Here is a 21,628-nt window from a genome sequence, read left to right as displayed (position 1 = left end):
TAGACAGACGCGTTACCACTAGCCAGTCCACACCACAGATAACAGTAACACACACACACACCCACACACACAAATACGCAACAAACTACAACAAAAACACTGGACCCAGAACTCAGAACCAACATATTACATGTCTGTCTGATTGCGTGTGCGTTACATGAAATCAGACTGAATGACACAGGAAAAGAATGATGAGCGCCCAATGGCAGCCACCAGTCAGCTCAACCCAGGCAGGCAGGCAGCCTGTGTTGCATATGACCCCCGAGTTTGTAAAGCGCTTAGATCTTAGTCTCCAACTGAGGATAGGCGCTACATATATATATCTAAGTATCCATATCATCATCATCAACAGACAGACAACACCAATGGGCCAAGTAATAATGTTAATAATATGAGGCCATACAATATGCAGGTCTTTCTACACACACACACACACACACACGTGCAAGTCACACTGACTCACAAACTCACACCCACCCCCCACAAGATGTAGACAAGATATAGACATACACACACACAGACACACAGACACACAAGTGCAAGTCACACCAACTCACAAACCCACACCCACCCCACACAAGATGTAAACCAAGATGCACACACACACACACACACAGACACACAATTCACACTGACTCACAAGCCCACACCCAACCCACACAAGATGTGCACACCCACCCACACACACCGACCCGCCCACCTGATCCTCCTCCTTGCCCGAAGCAGCCAGCTCCTGGACCCTCTTCAGCAGCTTCTCCCTCATCTCCTCCAGGGTGGAGAGGTGGAAGTCTCGGCGAGGCACCCCGTGGAGGTCCAGCAGGTTCAGGGCCGGCTTCAGCGAGGGCAGCAGGATCCCGTTCTGGCCCTGGAACTCCGTGATGGCCGTCATGGGGTCGTCGTGCGACAGTATGTTGGAGATCTCTGAGGGGCCGGCGATGCCCAGATCTTCCAGCCCTGCCATGCTGAGGAGGGGGTTGGGTGGGTGTGGGGTGTGGGGGTGTGGAGGTGTGGGGGGAGATGGAAGTCAAAGACCAGGGGGGTCTGTAAGTAACTCGTCGTTTGTTGTGGTGTTGGTGTTTGGTGATGATTCCAAGATGGGAAGATGAAGGCAGGGTTCTGTAAGTAACTCAAGTCGTTTGTGGTGGTGGTGCTGGTGTTCGATTGGTGACTCCCAAGTTGTCCAGCCTTCGGGGGTTTTTCAGCACGATTCACTCTCTACCTGAAGCTGAAAAAGTGAAATAATTTGTAATTTTCATTTTCATGAATGAGACCACCGGCTTGGACTACAACACCAAGATCCAAGATCTATATGCTTCTTGTTGTCGGAGAGACAGAGAGAGAGAGAGAGAGAGAGAGAGAGAGAGAGAGAGAGAGAGAGAATAATTGAACATGTTTATTCAGGGGGAAAAAAGGAATAAGCATGTTGTAAGGCTTGTTTTCATTCTGCTCTTTTAAAAATGGAAAGAATATGAATTCACAAGATGCAGTATAAAAAAAGGGGGAGGGGACATTTATAACTTGCAATATGAAAAAAGCATAAAAGCTTAACAGTGTAACATCTCAAACTGACTCAAAAGGAATAAAAAAAAAAGATATTTTAAAAATGTGAAAAAAAGGCCAGCATAAAAAAACACACACATAATACACACACACACACACACATATATATATATATATATATATATATATATATATATATATATATATATATATATATATCATAAAACAAAGAAAGAGAACCACAGAGAGAGAGAGAGAGAGAGAGAGAGAGAGAGAGAGAGATTAAGCATAAACTTGCAAATCCTTTCGAGAGTTCTGAATAATGAATTGTGCATTTTTAAACACATTAACTGACAAAACTAGACTACAAAAAGTACAAAACACAGAAGATTTCAGGAGAACAAATTTGACTGAATATCTGACTGATAGAGAGAGAGAGAAATGGTGTGGAGCTACTGCATGCTTCAATTCTGACATGTTTTGTGTTGTTTTTTTGTTTGTTTTGTTTTATGTTGACTGTCATAATAGATCATGATAACTTTAAATTAAAATCTATAATATAATGTCTATTGTTTTACTTTTGCATTTATCAAATTTCATGTGATTTTCAACTATGTGCATGAGGAAACACACAATATCCCTTGCAAAAGAATTAATAAACACAGTGATGTTGCATTGTCTTGTACTGTTTTGGCATTTCATTGCATTCAATCATGATCATATTTCTCATTGGAATTGTGAAAGTTTTCAATCCTTGGTAGAATACATAACCTCTTCCATTGAAGCTACAAAATAAGTTTTGCAAACTGGACAAAATTGTACAGTTTCTTTAGCATAGTGTCTGCACACATGCATGCATACCCCCACATAATATTTCCATGTGTGCATCTACACACACACATATGGTCGCACACACACACACACACACACACACACACACACAAGTGCATTCACCCAAACACAAAACATTTTTACCAGTATTTTTGTTGCAGGTCTAGTTTCTCTTCTAAAAATAACATGAAATATAATATATCTTATTATCTATATATACATAAGAAGTCCCACTTAAACCACACCACCCCAAAGTAGACAAGTTTGGGGACTTCACCCCATCAATCCATAGTCCATAACAATGACTCATTCACACATATGCACACACACACAGTCACACACACACACACACACACACACACACACACGCACAGTGGACAAGTCACATAAACAAACACTGAAACCGGAACTAGAACTTGACAAGTCACAAGGGCACTGTGTTGGCAGTGTGTCACATGTTATGTACACCAACGTTTAGGGAAGATTAAAAAAAAAAAAAGTCTTTCCTCAGACTCAGTGTCAAACCACTCTCTAGAGATCACCCAGACACAGCTGATATTTCTAAGTTCTAACCACACGTCGTATAGCAGTCTGAACCTTGTCAGTTGGACAGGGTGTACAGAAGCTCAAACAGTGCACATGACACATTGTAGTGACATCATCATCAGCTAATCTGCCCTGTGTGTTGCTTTAGTTGGTTGGAGCTTGACCCTCTGTTACTCTTGTTTATTTCCTGGACCACTGTCACCAGGTTTGTTTGTTTTTTTGGGGTTTTTTTTTCCCCTTGACTACACAGTCACAACAGTGCCACGCCTCCATCAGGTTTTGATCCTTTCCATGTCTCATTCTGTTTTCAACACTGGATCTTGTGAACACTGTTCCAATAAAGTAAGTATGATACTTCACCATGCTGTGTCCTGTTATCATAGTGTTAATCTGCAATACTGAGTTGTATCCTGTCGCTCTGCAATACTGAGTTTGTGCACACTGTGTTACCATACAAAATCAACCTGTTGTGATGACGCATGGGACAAAATACCACTGCTACTGAAGTATCAATAATAACAGCAATGATAACAACAATAACAAATAATATTAGCAATAATAATAGTGACAATGATGATACAGATGGTAATGAGAATAACAATGGTGACAGTAATAACAGTAATAATGACAGAAGTAGCAGTAGTAGTACATGTACTGAAGTACCAAGTTGTGTCTAACTGTTGAAAGCTGCTTACTGAAGTTTGAACAAAATCAGATTGATGTTATTTCTGAATTTCTGCTTGAACCACTTCTTTATCAAATATTTTTCTCCATGATTTCCAAACTGCATACTTTTAATTCCTATAACCAGTAAAAAAAAAAAAAAAGAGCCCTTCTCAAAAAACAAAACTAAAACCAAAACAAATAACTTTCTTAGACATTCAACAGTGGTTCAGTTTCATGACTAGATTTAAAACTATCATAAAAGAAAATAGTTTTTCATATTATTATTATTTTTTTTATTATTATGAATGGACTTTGCCAATGCAGTTTGCTGCCTAACTCTGTCAGTAAGAGTGGGTTTTTTTGGTGTGTTCTTTTTAACATCGACCCCCCCAACCCCCACCCCCGCCCCCCAAAAAAAATATTTCTTCAAACAGTCAAACCACTTTCTGATCACCCGGACACAGCTGAGATTTCTCAGAAACCCACAGCAGTATAAGATATAACAGTCATAACAAACAGTGTGACAGATTGTAGTGACAACTTTATCAGCCAATCTGCCCGGTGTTGCCTTAGCTGGGGCTTGACCCCCATAATGCTTAATAAATTTATCTTCCTGGACTACGATCACTAGTTTGTTTTTTCTTTCCTTAACTACAGTGCTGTGCTTAATCTATCAGGTTAAGGATCCTCCTTTCCATTCGCATTCTGCTTTCTACACTGGACCTTGTGAACGCTGTTCCCACAGAGTAAGTATCGTGCTTCTTATTCAGTTTGGTGTGCTGGGTTGTGCTACTCTGCTACACTGTACATTGTATCAAACTCGTGAAACTGTTGTGATGACGCCTGGGACAAACTACTACTACTACTACTAGTACTACTAAAGTATTAACAATTGAATGATATTAACAACACTGATAACAACAATAACATTACAACAACAACAACAATAATAATAAAAATAATAAATAATAATAACAATAATAATAACAATAATAATGACAATGAATCATTGAATGATGATGGTAATGATAAACATAATGGTGATAGTAATAATAATAATCACAAATAATGGTAATAATAATGATAATCATTATTACTAATATTAGTAGCAGTACTTAACTGGTAGTGGTTGCAGTAGTAGTAGCTGTAGTGGCAGTGGTAGCAGCAGCAGCAGTAGCAGTAGTAGTAGTAGTAATTAGTACTGATCAACAAGTTGTTATAAATACTTGACTGATGAGAGCTGTTTATTGAGGTTTGAACAGAATGAGACTGTTGAACATTATAAATTTTTGAATGTTTGCTTAAGCCACTTCCTTCCCAACTATTTTTTCTCCAGAATTAATTTATATTCCCAGAAGTGCATACTTTCAATTCCTATTTAAGTATTTAACCAGAAAAAAACCCTTCTCAAAAACAAAACTAAAACTTAAACCAAAACAAAGAACTTTATAGACATTCAACAGTGGTTCAGTTTTATGACCAGATTTTGAACTGTGAAGAAACATTTTGTTTTTAATGGACTTTGCCTTTGGAGTTTGCTCCCTATCTCAGCATGTGATTCTCTGTCAGTAATTTTTTTTTTCTCATAGTTATAGCTCAGTTTGTGGGGGTTTTCTGTGGGTTTTTTCCCCCCACTTTAATTAACAGAATACATGAATACAAAAGGGACATTATACATTGAATTACACTATATATCACGAAACTTAAAGTGGTAATACATCAAAATAAAAAGGCTGGTCTTTCACATTTCGCTTTACAAAACAATGCACCAAAAAACAGCAAAGTGTGTTCGATAAGAGCACACATTTTGCTAAAAAAGCTATTTTTCAACCCTTTACTGGCACACTTTACATGTCAGTCACTATCATTTGTTAGGGCGGAGGGGGTGCAGGGAAAGAGAATAAGTACTTGTGTATCATTTAAACTAATTAAAGCATTAATAAAATTTAAAAAAACAACAGTGGTTTCATACAATCATAGTCTTATACTTAACACTAACAAGGAGGACACACAAGGAAGTGAACAGAGTAAAGTCCACCCAGCTTAAGCAAAATCAATACATGTCCTTTCTATGTCAGAGTGCAACTTAAGTGTAGAAAAAAAAACAGAAAAAGAAAAAAACAACCAAAAAAAAAAAAAAAAAAAAGAAAAAAGAAAAGAAAAAAAGATTATCTTCCTGGTGTAATCTGCAATGCAAACAACTTTCAGCTTCAGAACAGAAGCTGTCCACTTGAAAAACTGTGTTATGTGTGTGTGCACATCTGTGTGTGTGTGTGTGTGTGTGTGTGTGTGTGTGTGTGTGCGTGTGTGTGCACATCCAGTTTGATGTTCACCTTATACACTGATCTGAAGACACGTCTTGTTTCAGTTTTCTGTGTTTTTCTATGTAACAGTTATTACATAAGCAGTGTACTCCAAATTTCCTAAGCAAGATCTACAATCGACACTGAAAAGCAACAACCAAGGCCCACATTAATTATCTCTCCTTTGTTCATCAGAAGGGAACCAGGGTCGTGACCGATTAAAATAAATTAACAGACACAGGTCGAGACTGATGAAACAGTAACAGTAACACTAACAGACATAGGTCAAGACTGAGTGATCAGTGAAACTAACAGACACAGACTTAGTTAAAAAAAATAATTAATTATTATTGGAGTTTTATTTATTTAATTTTTTGTTGTTGCTAATTCCATATAAGCCAACAGATTGTGGGCTTTCCTCTGAACATGGGTGAGAATTCACTAGAAAAGCTCGCATAAGCCAAAACTTCAACACGTGTAATGAAAACTAGCCTATTTGGGGAGAACACTTGAGAATTCACTGTATTTTGTAGCTAACAACATTGTGTAATCTCCATGGAAATGTCTTAAACAAACACGCAAATGTTCACTGGTATAATTGCAAACGTCACTGTGGTGCACTGGATAACTGCGATACATGCCTGCCTCTTTTGTTCTGTGACTTCTTCAACCTGCTTGCTGCTGTAATTTCAACAATGAGAAATCGTCAAAAATCGATACTCAGTGGGTCTGGAATCAGTATTGTATACTTGGCCAGTACAGCCAAAAATGCAGCAAGTGAGAGGCATTGATCTGTATCTTTGTGGAGACGATCGTAGTTTAGCACTGTGTCACGTAGTTTCGTTTTCGTTCGTTGCACCTGACCGGCAAAATGGCATCCTGTCCCACATTACACCGTGCGTGATGTCAACTTCTCAAGCCTTATTTCCAGAAAAATTACAACATTAAAGTTTACCACAGACATACATTATGATACAATATGCACACACACACACAGACAGCCGAACACCGGGCTATTACACAGACTCACATTGCTTGACACAAGTGAATCAATACACTCTGCTTTTCTGTGCACAATTTTGTAAGTTTTGTCACACTACATCAATTCTATGTGCCAGTGTATGTCAATGCCGCTCAGTCTCAGACAAGATGACCTTCAAGTTCAACTCCTTATATTAGTTATAATCAACATAATGATGTAGCGCAGTTTGAGCCTGTCTCTAGCGTCAGTATCACAAGATCAATCCAATGATCATTGCTCAGCTGTACGCTGTTAGTTGCCAAATCACCAGCTGTAACTGGATTGTTTGTGCCACCGTCCACCCCCACTTCTTCATGTGTGTGTGTGTGTGTGTGTGTGTAAGAGAGAGAGAGGGGGGGGAGGGAGGGAGAGAGAGAGAGAGAGAGAGAGAGAGAGAGAGAGAGTGCGTGTATAACTTTCAAGTTTTGTTCTTCACTGAACTTGATGTCTGCAGTCAACGTTTTCATCGTCATGAAAAGACTCAAGAGAATGTAGTTTGTCCAAATAACTACACAATATACTTCAAACCTGCTAACTTACCTTTGTAAACAGAAATAGATTTTCACAACAGTACAGAAGGTCACGGCCTGTGATCTTCTTGCTTCAAACGAATAAAAGCACAGAGCAAAATTGTCACAAGTTCCACGAACTGTACAATGTATCCACCAGTTCGTATTCTCACCTCAGACGCATGTTCCCACTTGGTTCATTTGTTCCTTTCCGTCTCTGCTGAGGATATACAAACTACAGGCATGCAAATAAATTGAATTTGTGCATAAAGAAGATTAAATCCTTTGACTTCTCTCTCTCTCTCCCATTTTTTTCTTTTCTAACTCTATGTGTGTATATGATTCAAATTTCACTTTGAGGTTAACTCGATGTTATAAATAGATGAAAAGAAACAGATGCTGTCTATTAACACGGAGACAGACACTGTTCTATGTACTATAATTATAAGCTTCTGAACTGATAGGAAACATGTACGGCACAGCAGTACATAATTATGCTGAATCTGAGAATCTGTTTATTTAGTTTACCATAAAAATGTCAATTTCACTGTTCTAATTTGATGTCTGGCTTCATCATTTGCTTAACCTTTGCTCAGTGTGTTGTTTTACAGCTTGATATTTATGTATTGACTTCGTCATCATATCTGTTTATTATATATGCTGTACAAGTACGTGTACATGCAGAATGCTTGTGTTGATGCTCATATATTTGTCTTTTGATGCATGATATATGGTGTGTGGGGTGGCTTTTTTTATTGGTTTTTTTTTTCATTGTGAACATGAGCAAAAAGACCACATGTGAAGTTTTCTTTGATGATAATAAAGATGACTTGACTTGGCTTGGGTAGAACTGAAATTGAAAAAGAAAAGACTATTAAAACACTGGTCTGTAATGGTGCCAACAGAATTCAAATCGAATAAAAGCAACAACAACAACAACAACAAAAACAACAAAAAAAAAACCCCAAAAAACAAAACAAAAAAAAAAAACAAAAACAAAAAAAAAAAAAAAGGGGGGGGGGGGGGGGGGGGGGGGGGGGGTGAAGAACAGAAGAAGAAGAGTGAAACAATCTTCCTTGACTGATGATTTTTTTTAAAAATCCATTTCATCTTATTTTTATTTTCATTTTTTTCTTCTCTCTCTCTCTCTCTCTCTCTCTCTCTCTCTCTCTCTCTCTCTCTCTCTCTCTCTCTCTGTGTGTGTGTGTGTGTGTGTGTTTAAAAATCTTAATTTAGACCCCCCAAAAATCCGGAACTGACCTGGCAGAAAAGGTTTTTATAACTAGCAGGAAGGCTTTTTATCTAGTCGTGGAAACACACAAACTGTATGCTTAACGTAAAGAACGAAAATGAAAGAGATGGGTGTTGTTTCATAACATAGCGAGCAAATCATTGAAGAAAAAAATACAGTGGCGATCAAGATTCACATTTGCTGTCTATATAGTTGCCCAGATCAAAGCAGTTTTTCCATTCGAGTTTTTGTCCAAATGGGAACTGGCTTTGTTTTGCTTTCAGCTGTTTCCGGTATTTGAGCTATCCGCAACAAAGTAAAGATTGATGGTCAGTCAAAGCAAATAATAACTTGAATTTGAATGTATGTACTTTTTTTCATTTCAAGAGGCGGGCTAGAGTAGTGATGTTAATCTGTACTGTGAAAAACAACAATACGTACAAAGCTACTTCGAGCATTATAGCCTCCCCCCCCCCCCCCTCCCTTATATATGTTTCTGTTTTTTATTTTCATATTTTTTGTGGTTGCAGAACTTTGGGCAAAGCATTGTTTGGTCGTTGTGATGTGCGATTGGTTTTCAGTGTTCGGACTGGTTTTAGGGTTTTGAGTTTAGTATTCTATGACCACGTTTTATGTAATGTCTTGTGAAGGGCTGTCACATCACTGAGACAAGACAGAGCTTACAGGTCAGGGTATGTCAGTGAAGGGCTGTCACCTCACTGAAATAAGACAGAGCTAACAGGTCAGGATGTCAGTGAAGGGCTTTCACCTCACTGAAATACGACTGAGCTAACAGGTCAGGATGTCAGTGAAGGGCTGTCACCTCACTGAGGTAAGACAGAGCTGACAGGTCAGGATGTCAGTGAAGGGCTGTCACCTCAATGAAATAAGACAGAGCAAATATCTCAGGATGTCAGTGAAGGGCTGTCACCTCACTGAGGTAAGACAGAGCTTACAGGTCAGGATGTCAGTTACCACTCTGTATTTGGACTTCCTCACTTGGGAATGCGTTACTTTTGTTCAGCAAAATCAACGACACCACTTGGTATGGAATCATGCCTGTGTTTTTTGAGTTGTGCATGGTGGGTTAAGGGTGGAGATCTTCTGGGACAACATGTGTCTGCAGACCTACCAGCGCCTGAACCCCCCCCCCCCCTTTGTGTGTATATGCATACAGGAGATCAAATATATATATGCATGTTAAACTAAAGGTACTGTAATCCATGTCAGAGTTCCCCTCCTTCCTGTGTATATATGCATACAGAACATCAAATTGGTACGTCATATATTTATAAGACTATTGTGAATATGAAGTGAACATGGGAGTCACAGCCCATGAACGAAGAAGAAATACTGTAGCCTATAGTTGAATAGAATAAAGTGTTTAATGAAAAGTCCAATCATTGTTGTCTGTGGATATAATGAATGAACCTCATGACAACAACAACAACAACAACAGCAACAAGAACATCTTTATTTCTAATGAAACGATGAACCTTACAACAGCAACAACATTAACAAAACAATATTTTTATTACAGTAAGGGATTGACGTGAAGGAGCAGAAGAGACTGACGATGTGGACGAAAGCTGCAGTTGGAGCGCCGTTTCTGGCGTTGCTTCTGTTGCTGATATTGGCCGTGTGTCTGCTGCCTTCCTCGGCCTCCACAGTGCAGTGCCGAGGACAGAAAGGAGAGCCTGTCGACTGGTAACGTCATTCATTGTCTTCAAGTTCTGCTTCTTGCAGTGTATGTGTGTGTGTGTGTGTGTGTGTGTGTGTTGTCTGCTGTGCAGGCATTTGATTGTTGTTTGTTGTTTTTGTCTCTGCTTGAGTGTGTGTGTGTGTGTGTGCGCGCGCACATGTGTGTGTGTGTGTGTGTGAGGTGTGTGTGTGTGTGTGTGTGTGTGTGTGTGTGTGTGTGTGTGTGTGTGTTATCTGCTCTGCAAGCATTTGATTTTTTCTTGTTTTTGTCTCTGTGTGTGTGTGTGTGTGTTTGTGTGTGTGTGTGTTTGTGTGTGTGTGTGTGTGTGTGTTTCTGCTTTGCAAGCATTTGATTGTTTCTTGTTGTTTTTGTTTCTTGTGTGTATGTGTGTGGGTGGAACTAAGGGCACACAACCTAAGTGTGGAATTTTGTGTGTGTGGAATCCTTTGAATTACCCCCCCCCCCCCACCCCCACCCTCCGCCCCACCCCCTTCCTGTGTACTATTTGTATGCAAATGACAGCCATGGTTGAGAAAATTTTGCTGACATTTCAGTACTTTGTTAAACTTTGTTATACTTTGAAGTGAAAAAAAAACCAAACAAACAAACAAACAAAAAACAGAAAAAAAACCCACAAACATGTTTTCAAACATCATTTTTATTGTCATGATGATATGTTTTTGGAGTGGGATATAGGATTATATTTGTTTGGGATTAGTGCCATTCAAGTGCAACAGGAGATGTGACAGCAAAACAATGAATAAATGGATAATTTAAGAAAGCAATACATAAATTGAAAAACAAATGAATTGAACATTTGAAGTAAACAAAAATAAATGAATAAATAAACGAAGCTGAAGAGAGCAAAATAAGTAGATAAATAAATGAATAAATAAATAATTGAATAAATAAGTAAATGAATATATCAATCAATCAATCAATCAATAGAAGGAGAATACATAAGAAAGAAAAACACTTGTACAGAAAGAAATATAATTTGTTGAAAATGTATGCTTTTCATCATAAAAAAAATAAAAAAAATAAAATTAAAAAAAATTATATATTTTTAAAATGTTTCTGTCTCATCATCTGCACCATTTCAGTGGCTGCATCACACACACACCACTCGCTCCAAGTGCCCACCCCACCCCATCCCCCATTCAGCAGCCACACACTGTCCCAGGTTCCTCGTATAAAATCCAGTATCTCACAGGATTAGGAGTCAAGATGGCTGCTGGAAAAAGAGGAAGCTAGACAGGGATACAGAGGGGAGGTAACCTACTTCCGGGAGGTTATCGGCCGTAGCTACTTTCGTTTTCTCCACATAGGTGGATAGTAGTTTGCACAGGACAGGAATCGGACTCCCTGCCGGAGTCTGTGCTAGTGGGTCATGGTAAGTATGTTAGATAAACGTAATTTTAGGAGAAAAAAAATTCCTATCTGCCGTTGTCATGGCGGTGCAGGTTCATCGTGTACAAGCTGCCCAAGATGCGGCACCAGAAGGGCACGGAGTTCGGCGACGGTCATGCCATGTTCTACATGGACGGTGGCAGCCCCACCTGGACCCTCTCCCCCAACCCCATCAACACCACCGGCCAGGCTGTCTACTACACTCTGCAGCAGATCTACGCAGCCAAGGAGGTTAGGACAGTGATGGTGATAACAACAGTGAAAATAATGATGATGATGATGATGATGATATGGTGATAAGATATTGTACTTATTTGGTGCAAACTCCCCATAAAATGTGCTCTAAGCGCCTCACATGAGACAGTACATAACACGGTAGTGCAGTATGCCACACAAGAGCACATGAGGACATAGAAATGGATAAAAACAATGTCTATATACGCCATATACAATACTGCAAATTGAAGATATGGATAATTGCAGGAAAAAAGCACAAAATACCCCCCCGCTCCCACTCCTCTCCCCCCCCCGACCCCCCCCCCCCCCCACACACACACAGCAAACACCAACCCACAAGCACACATACATACCACAGGAATACACCAATGATGATTATGATAAATGAAATGGATACTTACACATCGCCTATCTGTGGGTTGGAGACCAGACCAAGCTCTAAGCACCGTACAAACACGGGGGGTCGTTGGCAGCACAACAGGCTACCTACCTGGGTAGAGCCGACTGATGGCTGCCATTGGGGCGCTCGTCTTTCGTTTCCTGTCTGTCGTCCAATCAGGGTTCAGGCACGCACTCATACACACTCAGATAGACATGTAATGCATTATGTGTATGACCATTGTGTTTATTTACCCCGCCATGTAGGCAGCTGTACTATTTTTTCAGGGGTGTGCATGCTGGATATGTTCTTGTTTTCATAACCCACCAAATGCTGACATGGATTACAGGATCTTGAACGTGCATTGGGATGGTTCCCCAAGGAACTCTGCGTGTGAAGGGGTGGGGATGTGCGTTTGTGTGGAACACGTGTGTGTGATTTGTGAAAATCCAGGCCCTGACACACAACGGGACAGACCTGGAGGAATCTGGGGAATGTTTCTTCTGTGTGATGCCTCAGGGACTGTTCACAGGGTTAACCCATTCAGACCCTGGGAAGTTTACAGGCTCAGCAGGCTTCCATTGCCGTTTTTATGTGGTGAAAATTAGAAAAATACATTGAAATCGACCGGTTTTTCCTTCAGATTGACATGTGTAATCAGAGCCAGAAATACAGTAGATGTTACTTCCCAATTAGTTGAGGTTTATGTCATTTCCAGGAACATGGAAACTGTTTTATTGAAACGAATCCAATGCCCTAGCAATGCCTAAGCGCAGAGTTGAACGAGTTAAAGTCATTTTAACACCTGTGCGGTAAACCCAAAACTTCTTGTGATCTCAATAGCAATGTTCAAACATTTGTAATTGTGACAGAGATCTTGGAAAGTTTGTATGATTTTAAAAGAAATGTGTTTTAGCTGGTAGCTCACTCCAGTTGTATTGCCATCTCACCTGTTTTTGTTGGGGTTTTGTGTGTGTGTGTGTGTGTGTGTGTGTGTGTGTGTGTGTGTGTGCAGAAGAGTCTTCTGTACCTGATGTTCAACGATGAGAAACCGTCAGGATCGACATCTCTGAGTCATGGTCACACTAAAGGTCAGCCGCACATGCTACCGCTGGGTGTCTTGACTACTGTTAAGGTCAAAGGTCCCATAACCTTTTATGGCCATCGGGGCAGTGAATTCTTATCATTTGAGATCACTGATAGACAAACAAGACTGTAAGAAACATCACTATTGGCTGTCCAAAAATAGCAGCCAATAGCAAATCGCTTTAGAGAGCCTGCACCAGAACTCTCTCCTTCACTCTGCCTATCAGTGTCACGACTTCAAACATCGTCTGCTGGAGAATCTCTGATGATTAGTATCAGGAGTGTAGCCAGTATTTGTGGGGAAAATCCCTTCCCCCCTAAAAAAACCAAGTCAGTCTTTAAAAATGTTGCACACCAGTTCGGCAAGTTAAAGAACTAGAGCTTGCCTGACGTGACAATTTACTTGCAGGGCAGGGCAGTTGGGCAGCTGTTAATGTTGAGCCCTGGTTTGTTTTTTTTGTTTAAATACATGTTGTTTTAGGATTTCTCTCTTTTACTGCATGACAAATAAAGCTGCAGTGTTGTATTACTATCATGTTAGTATTCAGATTAATGTGTTTTACTTTTCATTTTTTTTTTCTTTCTAATTTCAACCATTGTCATTGTCATGTGTTGCTGTGTGTCACGCTCAAATGCGGACTGTCAGAGTGTGTGATGTGTGACAAGACTCTGGGTGTAAACCACACATCACTTTCTGTGGAATTAATGAGGATGTATTGTATTGTATTATATTGCTTTGTGTTGTACTGTATTACTTTTTAGTCACAACAGATTTCTCCGTGTGAAAGTAGGGCTGCTCTCCCCAGTGAGAGCATGTCACTGTAGTGCAACCCTTTGTTTTTTCTGCCTGCACGTGTATAATTTGTTTTCCCATCCAAGGGGATTTTTTGTGCATAATTTTGCCAGGGACAGCCCTTTTGTTGCCATGGGTTCTTTTACGAGCGCTAAGTGCATACCGTACAGGCAACCCCGGTTTATCGTCTCATCTGAATGACTAGCGTCCAGACCACCACTCAAGATCTAGTGGTTGGGGAGAAAATTCTGCTGAGTGTAGGATTGGATCCCATACATTCAGATTCACTTGCTTCTTAGGTGGACGCGTTACCACCAGGCCATCACACTAGAACTGAATTGTAATTTTCACGTCATTTCTATGGCCAGGGACGCTGGGGTTCAACAACGCATCGGGATTCTGGCTGATCCACAGCGCCCCCAAGTTCCCCCCGGAGAAGAAGGATGGTTACTCTTGGGCAGAGAATGCCTCAGATTACGGACAGTCTTTTCTCTGCATGTCGTTCGCTTCCAAGAGCCTGGGCATACTAGGTGAGCTGCTTTTAAAAGAAGACTAAAAAAAAAAAAAAAGGTCAGCTGCTTTTTTTTCCCCCCATAGTTTCTTCCTTTCCCTCTCTCATTTACATATGGGTGTGCAATGTTGTTGATTTTTTTTGTGTGGAGAGTTGAGTATTTTCTATGCCATTTACTTGTATTTGTATTTCTTTTTATCACAACAGATTTCTCTGTGTGAAATTCGGGCTGCTCTCCCTCGGGAGAGTGCATTGCTGTACTACAGCGCCACCCATTTTTTGTGTGTTTTTTTGTGCGTGCAGTTTTATTTGTTTATCCAGTCGAAGTGGATTCTTTTTTTACAGAATTTTGCCAGGAACAACCCTTTTGTTGCCATGGGTTCTTTTACGTGCGCTAAGTGCATGCTTCACACAGGACCTTGGTTTATTGTCTCATCCGAATGACTAACATCCAGACCACCACTTAAGGTCTAGTGGAGGGGAGAAAATATCGGCAGCTGAGCCGTGATTCGAACCAGCGTGTTGAGATTCTCTTGCTTCCTAGGCGGATGTGTTACCTCTAGGCCGTCACTCCAGTTTGTTTGTTTTTATTGTTGTTATTATTGCCATCGAAATGAATGTTTTACTTTTTTCCTGTTCCTCCTTTTTTTTTTATTTCTTAGACAAATCGATAGGTTATCGAAAGGAGGGTAGGATGAAAACAGGCCAATGATTGTCAAAAGAGGGCGCTAGTCAGGGTGGCTTCTCTTCTTTCAATTGTTTGATTTGATTTTTGTGCGTTTTCTGTAAAATACAGTCCTCTTGTTGGCCACGTTATTTTCTCACACAACAGTTGCTGTCCCTACGTGTATGACTTCAGAGTCTTGTGTCTCTGTGTCAGGAGAATTCCTGCCTTTCTCCTTTCCTTCAAATGATTTCATTTGATTTTGTGCGTTTCCTGAAAACCCAGTCCCCCTGTTTGCGACGATTTTTTGACTTACTTGTGTAAACGAAGTGAGTCTATGTTTTCACCTGGTGTTCGGTTGTCTGTGTGTATGTGTGTGTGTCTGTGTGTCCGTGGTAAACTTTAACATTGGCATTTTCTCTGCAAATACTTTGTCAGTTGACACCAAATTTGGCGTAAAAATAGGAAAAATTCAGTTCTTTCTAGTCATCTTGCTTAAAACAATATTGCGCCTCTGGGATGGGCACAAAAAAAAATATATGAGGCCTATGCAAACTGCATTTACTGTTATATTTATATTTTTTGTATTCTCTGAACTTGGCACTGTGATCTGATATTCTGACCCAACAACAAGAGCAGTCATTATTATCATTTTTTGTTCAAACAGGAACTTCTTTTGCTAAGCATGGAAGTTTTATTTATTTTGCAAACGTTTTGGTGCAGATAGTAAAAAAGGGAAATTACTTTGTAATTAATGCTAGGGGACTTAATTTGCTTTGAACTGATCTTTCTCATCTTAAACATTACATTTTGAAATTATACTCAATACATAAAAAAGCTTGTGTGTTTTACTCTCAGTCACAAGTGAGTCTTGAAGGCCTTGCCTCTCTTGTTTTTTTTTTTGTTTTGTTTTTTTCCCTAGCCAAACAGCTGCTGTTCTACTACCCCTATGTGTATGACTACTACCTCCCCCCTCCGGCCCTCCAGTCCTTCCCTGAGCTGGCGTGTCTGGTGAACAGCACACGCATCCAACACCCGCCGTACCACAGCGTGTGTCACAATCTGACCTCCCTCGGCGGCCTGCCCCTCGTCAGCTTTGCCAAGTTCACCTACTTCGGGGCCGGTGAGGGTGGTGGTTTTTGGGTCTGTTTTGAGGGGTTTGTGTGGGGTGGTTGGGAGGGGTTTTTTTGGTATGTGTGTGGGGGAGAGGGTGTGTGTGGGTGGGGGGTTTTGCTTCTGTTTTGAGGGTTTGTGTGTGGGGGTGGGGGTGGTGAGGGTGGTTTTGCTTCTGGATGGGGGAACGGGGGGGAGGTTAGGTAAGTTTGTGGGGAGGGGGTGAGGTTCTTTTGCTTCTGTCTGGTGTGTTGTGGGTGGGTGGGGGTTAGGGTATGTGTGTGTTGAGGATGGGGAGGGGTGGTGAGGGTGGTTTTCCTTCTGTTTAGCGTGGTGTGGGTGGGTGGGGGTTTGGGTATGTTTTGGGGAATGGGGGAATTTGTTTTGCTTCTGTTTGGGTGGGGAGGGGGTGAAGAGGGGGTGGGATGGGTTCAGGGGTGGGGGTAGGAATCCAAAGTGCACAAGTACGTGTGTGTGCGTGTGTCTGCTGGCAAGTGTGTTGTGTGTGTGTGTGTGCACTGGGGAGGGGTGAAGTGCTTGCAAGGAAACGTTCCTTATTTCGTGAGGGCGTTGTAAAGTCTGAAGTCTTGTCCGTTGTGTGTGCAAGATCTGTACGACGCGCTGGTGGCCCCCACTCTGAAGGTGTCGCTGTTGGTGGAGACGTGGCAACGTGGGAAGGAGTCTATCGTGTTGCCAAGCAACTGTTCTACCCCTTATGAGGTCAGTCCGTGACAAGTTGGGTTTTTCTGCGTATGGTTGTTGGGTGCGATGTTTTGGGTTTTTTTTACAAGTGTAGCAGTGACTAGATTTGTTGTTGTTGCTGTTGTTTTTTTGTTTTTTTGTTTTTTTAAAATAGTTTTTGTTATTTTTTGTATCCTCTCTTTGTATTGTAATGCACTGTAGTGTCTTTGCTGTGCTATATTGTATTCTTTTGTATTGTGTTGTATTGCCTTGCATTCCATTGTATTGCAGTTGCATTGTACTGCATTATAGTGTCTTGTATTTCTCTTCATCACAACAGAAGTCTGTGTGAAATTTCTGCTGCTCTCCCTTGCCAGAGTGTATCATTGTTGGTGCAGCACAGTCTCTGTGTGTGTGTGTGTGTGTCCACATACACACACACACACACACACACACATATATATATATATATATATATGTGTGTGTGTGTGTGTGTGTGTGTGTGTGTGTGTTTCTTTTTTTTCTTCCTGCAGTCGTATTTGTTGACCTGTCAAAAGGATTTTTCTACATTTTTTTTTTTTTTTTTTTTTACCAGAAACAACCCTTTTGTTGTCATGGATTCTTTTACATGTGCTGAATGCATGCTGCACACAGTACCTAGGTTTATCATCTCATCTGAATCACTAGTGTTCAGACCACCACTCAAGGTCAAGTGGAGGGGGAGATAACACTGGGGAGAGTGGGATTCGATCCGATGCGTTCAGATTCTCTCATATCCAAGGTGGATGCATTACCACTCGGCCACCACTCCACCTTATGCTGTTGTCTGTTTTTGTTCATCCTCGCTGACGGGCGCAATAGCCGAGTGGTTAAAGCGTTGGACTTTCAATCTGAGGGTCCCGGGTTCGAATCACGGTGACGGCGCCTGGTGGGTAAAGGGTGGAGATTTTTACGATCTTCCAGGTCAACGTATGTGCAGACCTGCTAGTGCCTGGACCCCCTTCGTGCGTATACGCGAGCAGAAGATCAAATACGCACGTTAAAGATCCTGTAATCCATGTCAGCATTCGGTGGGTTATGGAAACAAGAACATACCCAGCATGCACACCCCCGAAAGCGGAGTATGGCTGCCTACATGGCGGGTTAAAAATGGTCATGCACGTAAAAGCCCACTCGTGCATATACGAGTGAACGTGGGAGTTGCAGCCCACGAACACAGAAGAAGAAGAAGAAGTTCATCCTCGCTGATGTCTTTCAGTTTGTATTCAGTGTGACACATCATCATTCTGATATTTTTCTGAGTATCTTTTTCAAGTCCATTGAGGCTCCTGGTCCACAGTATCTTTCTGATCTCATTCATCCTTACATACCTTCACGCCAACTCCACTCTTCTTCTGACACCTGCATGCTTAGGACCCCCCGTTCGAACCAAAACGTATGGCCAATGCAGTTTTTCATACCATGCCCCCAGGTAAAGGGTGGAGATTTTTCCGATCTCCCAGGTCAACATATGTGCAGACCTGCTAGTGCCTGAACCCCCTTCGTGTGTAGACACAAGCAGAAGATCAAATACGCATGTTAAAGATACTGTTATCCATGTCAGCATTCGGTGGGTTATGGAAACAAGAACATACCCAGCATGCACACCCCCGATAACGGAGTATGGCTGCCTACATGGCGAAGTAAAAACGGTCATACATGTAAAAGCCCACTCGTGTACATACGAGTGAACGTGGGAGTTGCAGCCCACAAACGCAGAAGAAGAAGAAGAACAAGATACCACGCCCCCATTCTTTGGAATCAACTTACTCAGCCTCTCCGTCACTCATCTTCGCTGTAATCTTTCAAATCCAGTCTGAAGACCCACCTTTTCCCCTCCTGAATAATTCTCAACAGCTCATCCGTTTCCAGTATGAACTAAAATGGCTGTTAGTGACTGAGTGAGTTTGAGAGTTTCAGAATTTTATGGTTGTATTTTTTATTGTGTACTATTTATGATTGTGTGCTATGACTTGTGTGCATGCATGCACGTGTGCTTGTGTGTGTTGTGTGGGAGGGGATGGATAATTTGTAATAATGTTTGGTATCTTGTGTTCATTCTTTTTTCGTTTTTGATATTCACGTCTTTGTTCCATTTGTACACGCCTAGGGTTTATTTTCAAAATAAGGCGTAAATGCTCATAATAATAATAATGATAATGATTATTAATAATAATTGACAATTGTATTAATCTTTTTGTATTAGTACATTAAGCTCATTTGATATGAATTGTTATTTCGGTCCGAATGTTAGCTACTTTGCTACTGAAAGCGTTCTTGTCTTAGCACAACAAATAGTGACTTTACAGCAGATGCGGTGTAGCATGTATGGATCAGCCCACACAATCTGACCCCTCCTTGAAACTGAAAACTGAAAGTGTGTGTGTGTGTGTGTGTGTGTGTGTTCCCAGGTGTTCAACATCATGCAAGTCCTTTTGCCGGAAAACCGCTTCTTTGACGAGGATAAGGACCACTCCAAATATGCTCTGTCTCTCACTGATGAGGGATGGGTGTGTGTTGGGGGCATCAATAGAGAGGTGAGTGTGGTGGTGGGTAGGGGGGTGGGGGGGTAGGCAGGAAGGGTTGGGAGGGGGGGGGGGGGCATTGTGTGTGTGTATAGAATAGAATAGAATATGTCTTTATTACCAAGTGTACTGGGGTCACAGGGAATATTGGGGGGGATAGTACATAACAAGATACATAACAAGATACGGACATAACTCGAAAATCTTGCACAAACACAGATACAGTAGAAATTAGGATACATACAAGTGCATATCAAAATAAAAACTTGTGCAATCTCGCATATGCACGCACTGCACTCACACACACACACACACACACACACACACACACACACACGTTTGAAAATAAAGTTGCATATTACATGTGGATGGGACTAATGACTAGAACTTTCGGTAGATGGTTGGTTGCACAATTCTGTTTATCACACTGGATTTGTTCGAGAGACAGGGCATTGACTGCTTTGGGGAAAAAGCTATTGGCAAAGCGATTGGTTTTCGTCCTTATACTTCTGTACCGTCGACCAGAGGGGAGCATCTCGAAAATCCCAAAAGCTGGATGTGATTCATCCTTGCTGATTGATTTTGCATTTTTGAGTAGCTGCTTATAATATATGTCTTCAAGAGAAGGTAGATCAGCCACAGTAATCTTAGTGGCAGTTTTTACAATTCTGTTAAGGGCTGCAACTTCTGCCTTGGAAATGTTTCCGTACCAAACAGTAATAGCGAAGGTTAGCACACTTTCAATGACTGCTCAGTAGAAATCAACCATGATTTCTTTTTCAATTCCAAACTGAATGTTTATGAATGTTTGTATGGGTGGACTTGCTGAAAGGCATCTCTGTGTTGTGAAATTGTTGCTCAGGTTTATGGAGAATCGTTTTATATAGAACAATTTTTTTTTTTTAACGCCACAAATTATTTGTCAGATTATGTATTTAGACATCAAGATCCTTGTCTGTTTTGTTTTGTCTTTACAGTTGATGTACAGAGGGTTGTTATGCTTTTTTTTTTTATAAAACTTTTCTTCTTTATTTTTTTTTATTATTATTTTTATTTATTTTTTATTTTTTTATTTTCAAGCACAGATATACACAGCAAGGAAAAAGGACTGAGGAAGAGAGAGAGAGAGAGAGAGAGAGAGAGAGAGAGAGAGGAAAAGATAGAGTACAAAATGTAAAGTGGAGAGGGTGAGTGTCAGTGACTGGAGGAAGAAAAAACACAATATTGGAAGGGTAGAAGCCATAATATTGAAGAGAGAAGCCAGTAATGATAATAATAGTAATAATAATAACAAGAATAATAATAATGATAATAATAATAGTATTTATATAGCACTGAATCTTATGCAGAGACAAATCCAAGCACTTTCACACCAGTCATTCATATGCATGCAAAACTCTAAAACTGAAGAAAATTTGAAGAGAAGGAAGAGGCAGGGGAGGGAGGCTATCTTGTGAAGAGGTGGGTTTTAAGGCCAGACTTGAAAGAGCTGAGTGCGGAGACCTGACGAAGCGAAAGAGGAAGTTCATTCCAACTGCAAGGCCCAGAGACAGTGTTGTGCTGTTATTTGTTTTCCAGACCAAACAGTTCAAGAGGGGAGGAGGCACGCTGTGCTTTCAGAACCCACAGGTGTGGTCAACCTACAAGAAGATGGTCACCTTCTTCGAGCCTTGCCAGCACCCAGACGTTGTGTAGCCACCTTCCATTCCTCTGTAATTGTTGCTGTGTTGTGTTGTTTTTCATATGCGAACCATTGACGAAATTTTACCTTGGTATCTATAAGGAGAGGATTTTAGTCTCGTCTTTCCGTGTGCCGGGACCGAGAGACAGTGAATACAATGAATTCCCTGCCTCTGATGGCTGTTCAAAGGCCATAGGGAC

The 21,628-nt window shown here is 40.9% G+C and overlaps 2 protein-coding genes across 4 annotated transcripts in view; one reads left to right on the top strand and one right to left on the bottom strand.

Moving 5' to 3' along the window:
* LOC143275856 (negative elongation factor B-like) overlaps positions 1 to 7,584 on the bottom strand; it is a 27,945-nt gene extending 20,361 nt beyond the window's left edge. Inside the window, exons 1-2 of one of the 2 annotated variants that reach the window (XM_076580148.1) lie at positions 7,408 to 7,584; positions 701 to 1,225 (exon numbers count right to left, since the gene is read on the bottom strand). In XM_076580148.1, the coding sequence (XP_076436263.1) occupies positions 701 to 961 (261 nt within the window). In that variant the 5' untranslated portion in view covers positions 962 to 1,225; positions 7,408 to 7,584. Of the gene's footprint in view, positions 1 to 700; positions 1,226 to 2,928; positions 3,078 to 7,407 lie in introns of those variants that run through there. The other variant, XM_076580149.1, reaches the window with a different exon arrangement.
* Positions 3,129 to 21,628, top strand: LOC143275857 (deoxyribonuclease-2-alpha-like). Of its 2 annotated transcripts, none has more exons than XM_076580151.1 (9): positions 3,129 to 3,219; positions 10,148 to 10,314; positions 11,773 to 11,950; positions 13,351 to 13,426; positions 14,583 to 14,744; positions 16,312 to 16,512; positions 17,110 to 17,222; positions 19,634 to 19,759; positions 21,326 to 21,628. In XM_076580151.1, exons 2-9 carry the CDS (start codon positions 10,184 to 10,186, stop codon positions 21,440 to 21,442), a joined length of 1,104 nt encoding a protein of 367 aa, XP_076436266.1. In that variant the 5' UTR covers positions 3,129 to 3,219; positions 10,148 to 10,183; the 3' UTR covers positions 21,443 to 21,628. The 2 variants fall into 2 exon arrangements, with proteins under 2 accessions (XP_076436266.1, XP_076436265.1); XM_076580150.1 differs by lacking the exon at positions 3,129 to 3,219 and adding an exon at positions 4,016 to 4,289.

Source organism: Babylonia areolata, chromosome 31, assembly GCF_041734735.1.
Source record: "Babylonia areolata isolate BAREFJ2019XMU chromosome 31, ASM4173473v1, whole genome shotgun sequence".
Taxonomy (NCBI): domain Eukaryota; kingdom Metazoa; phylum Mollusca; class Gastropoda; order Neogastropoda; family Buccinidae; genus Babylonia; species Babylonia areolata.
Note: the sequence above shows the minus strand (reverse complement) of the source record. Positions and strands in the feature narration are given on the sequence as shown.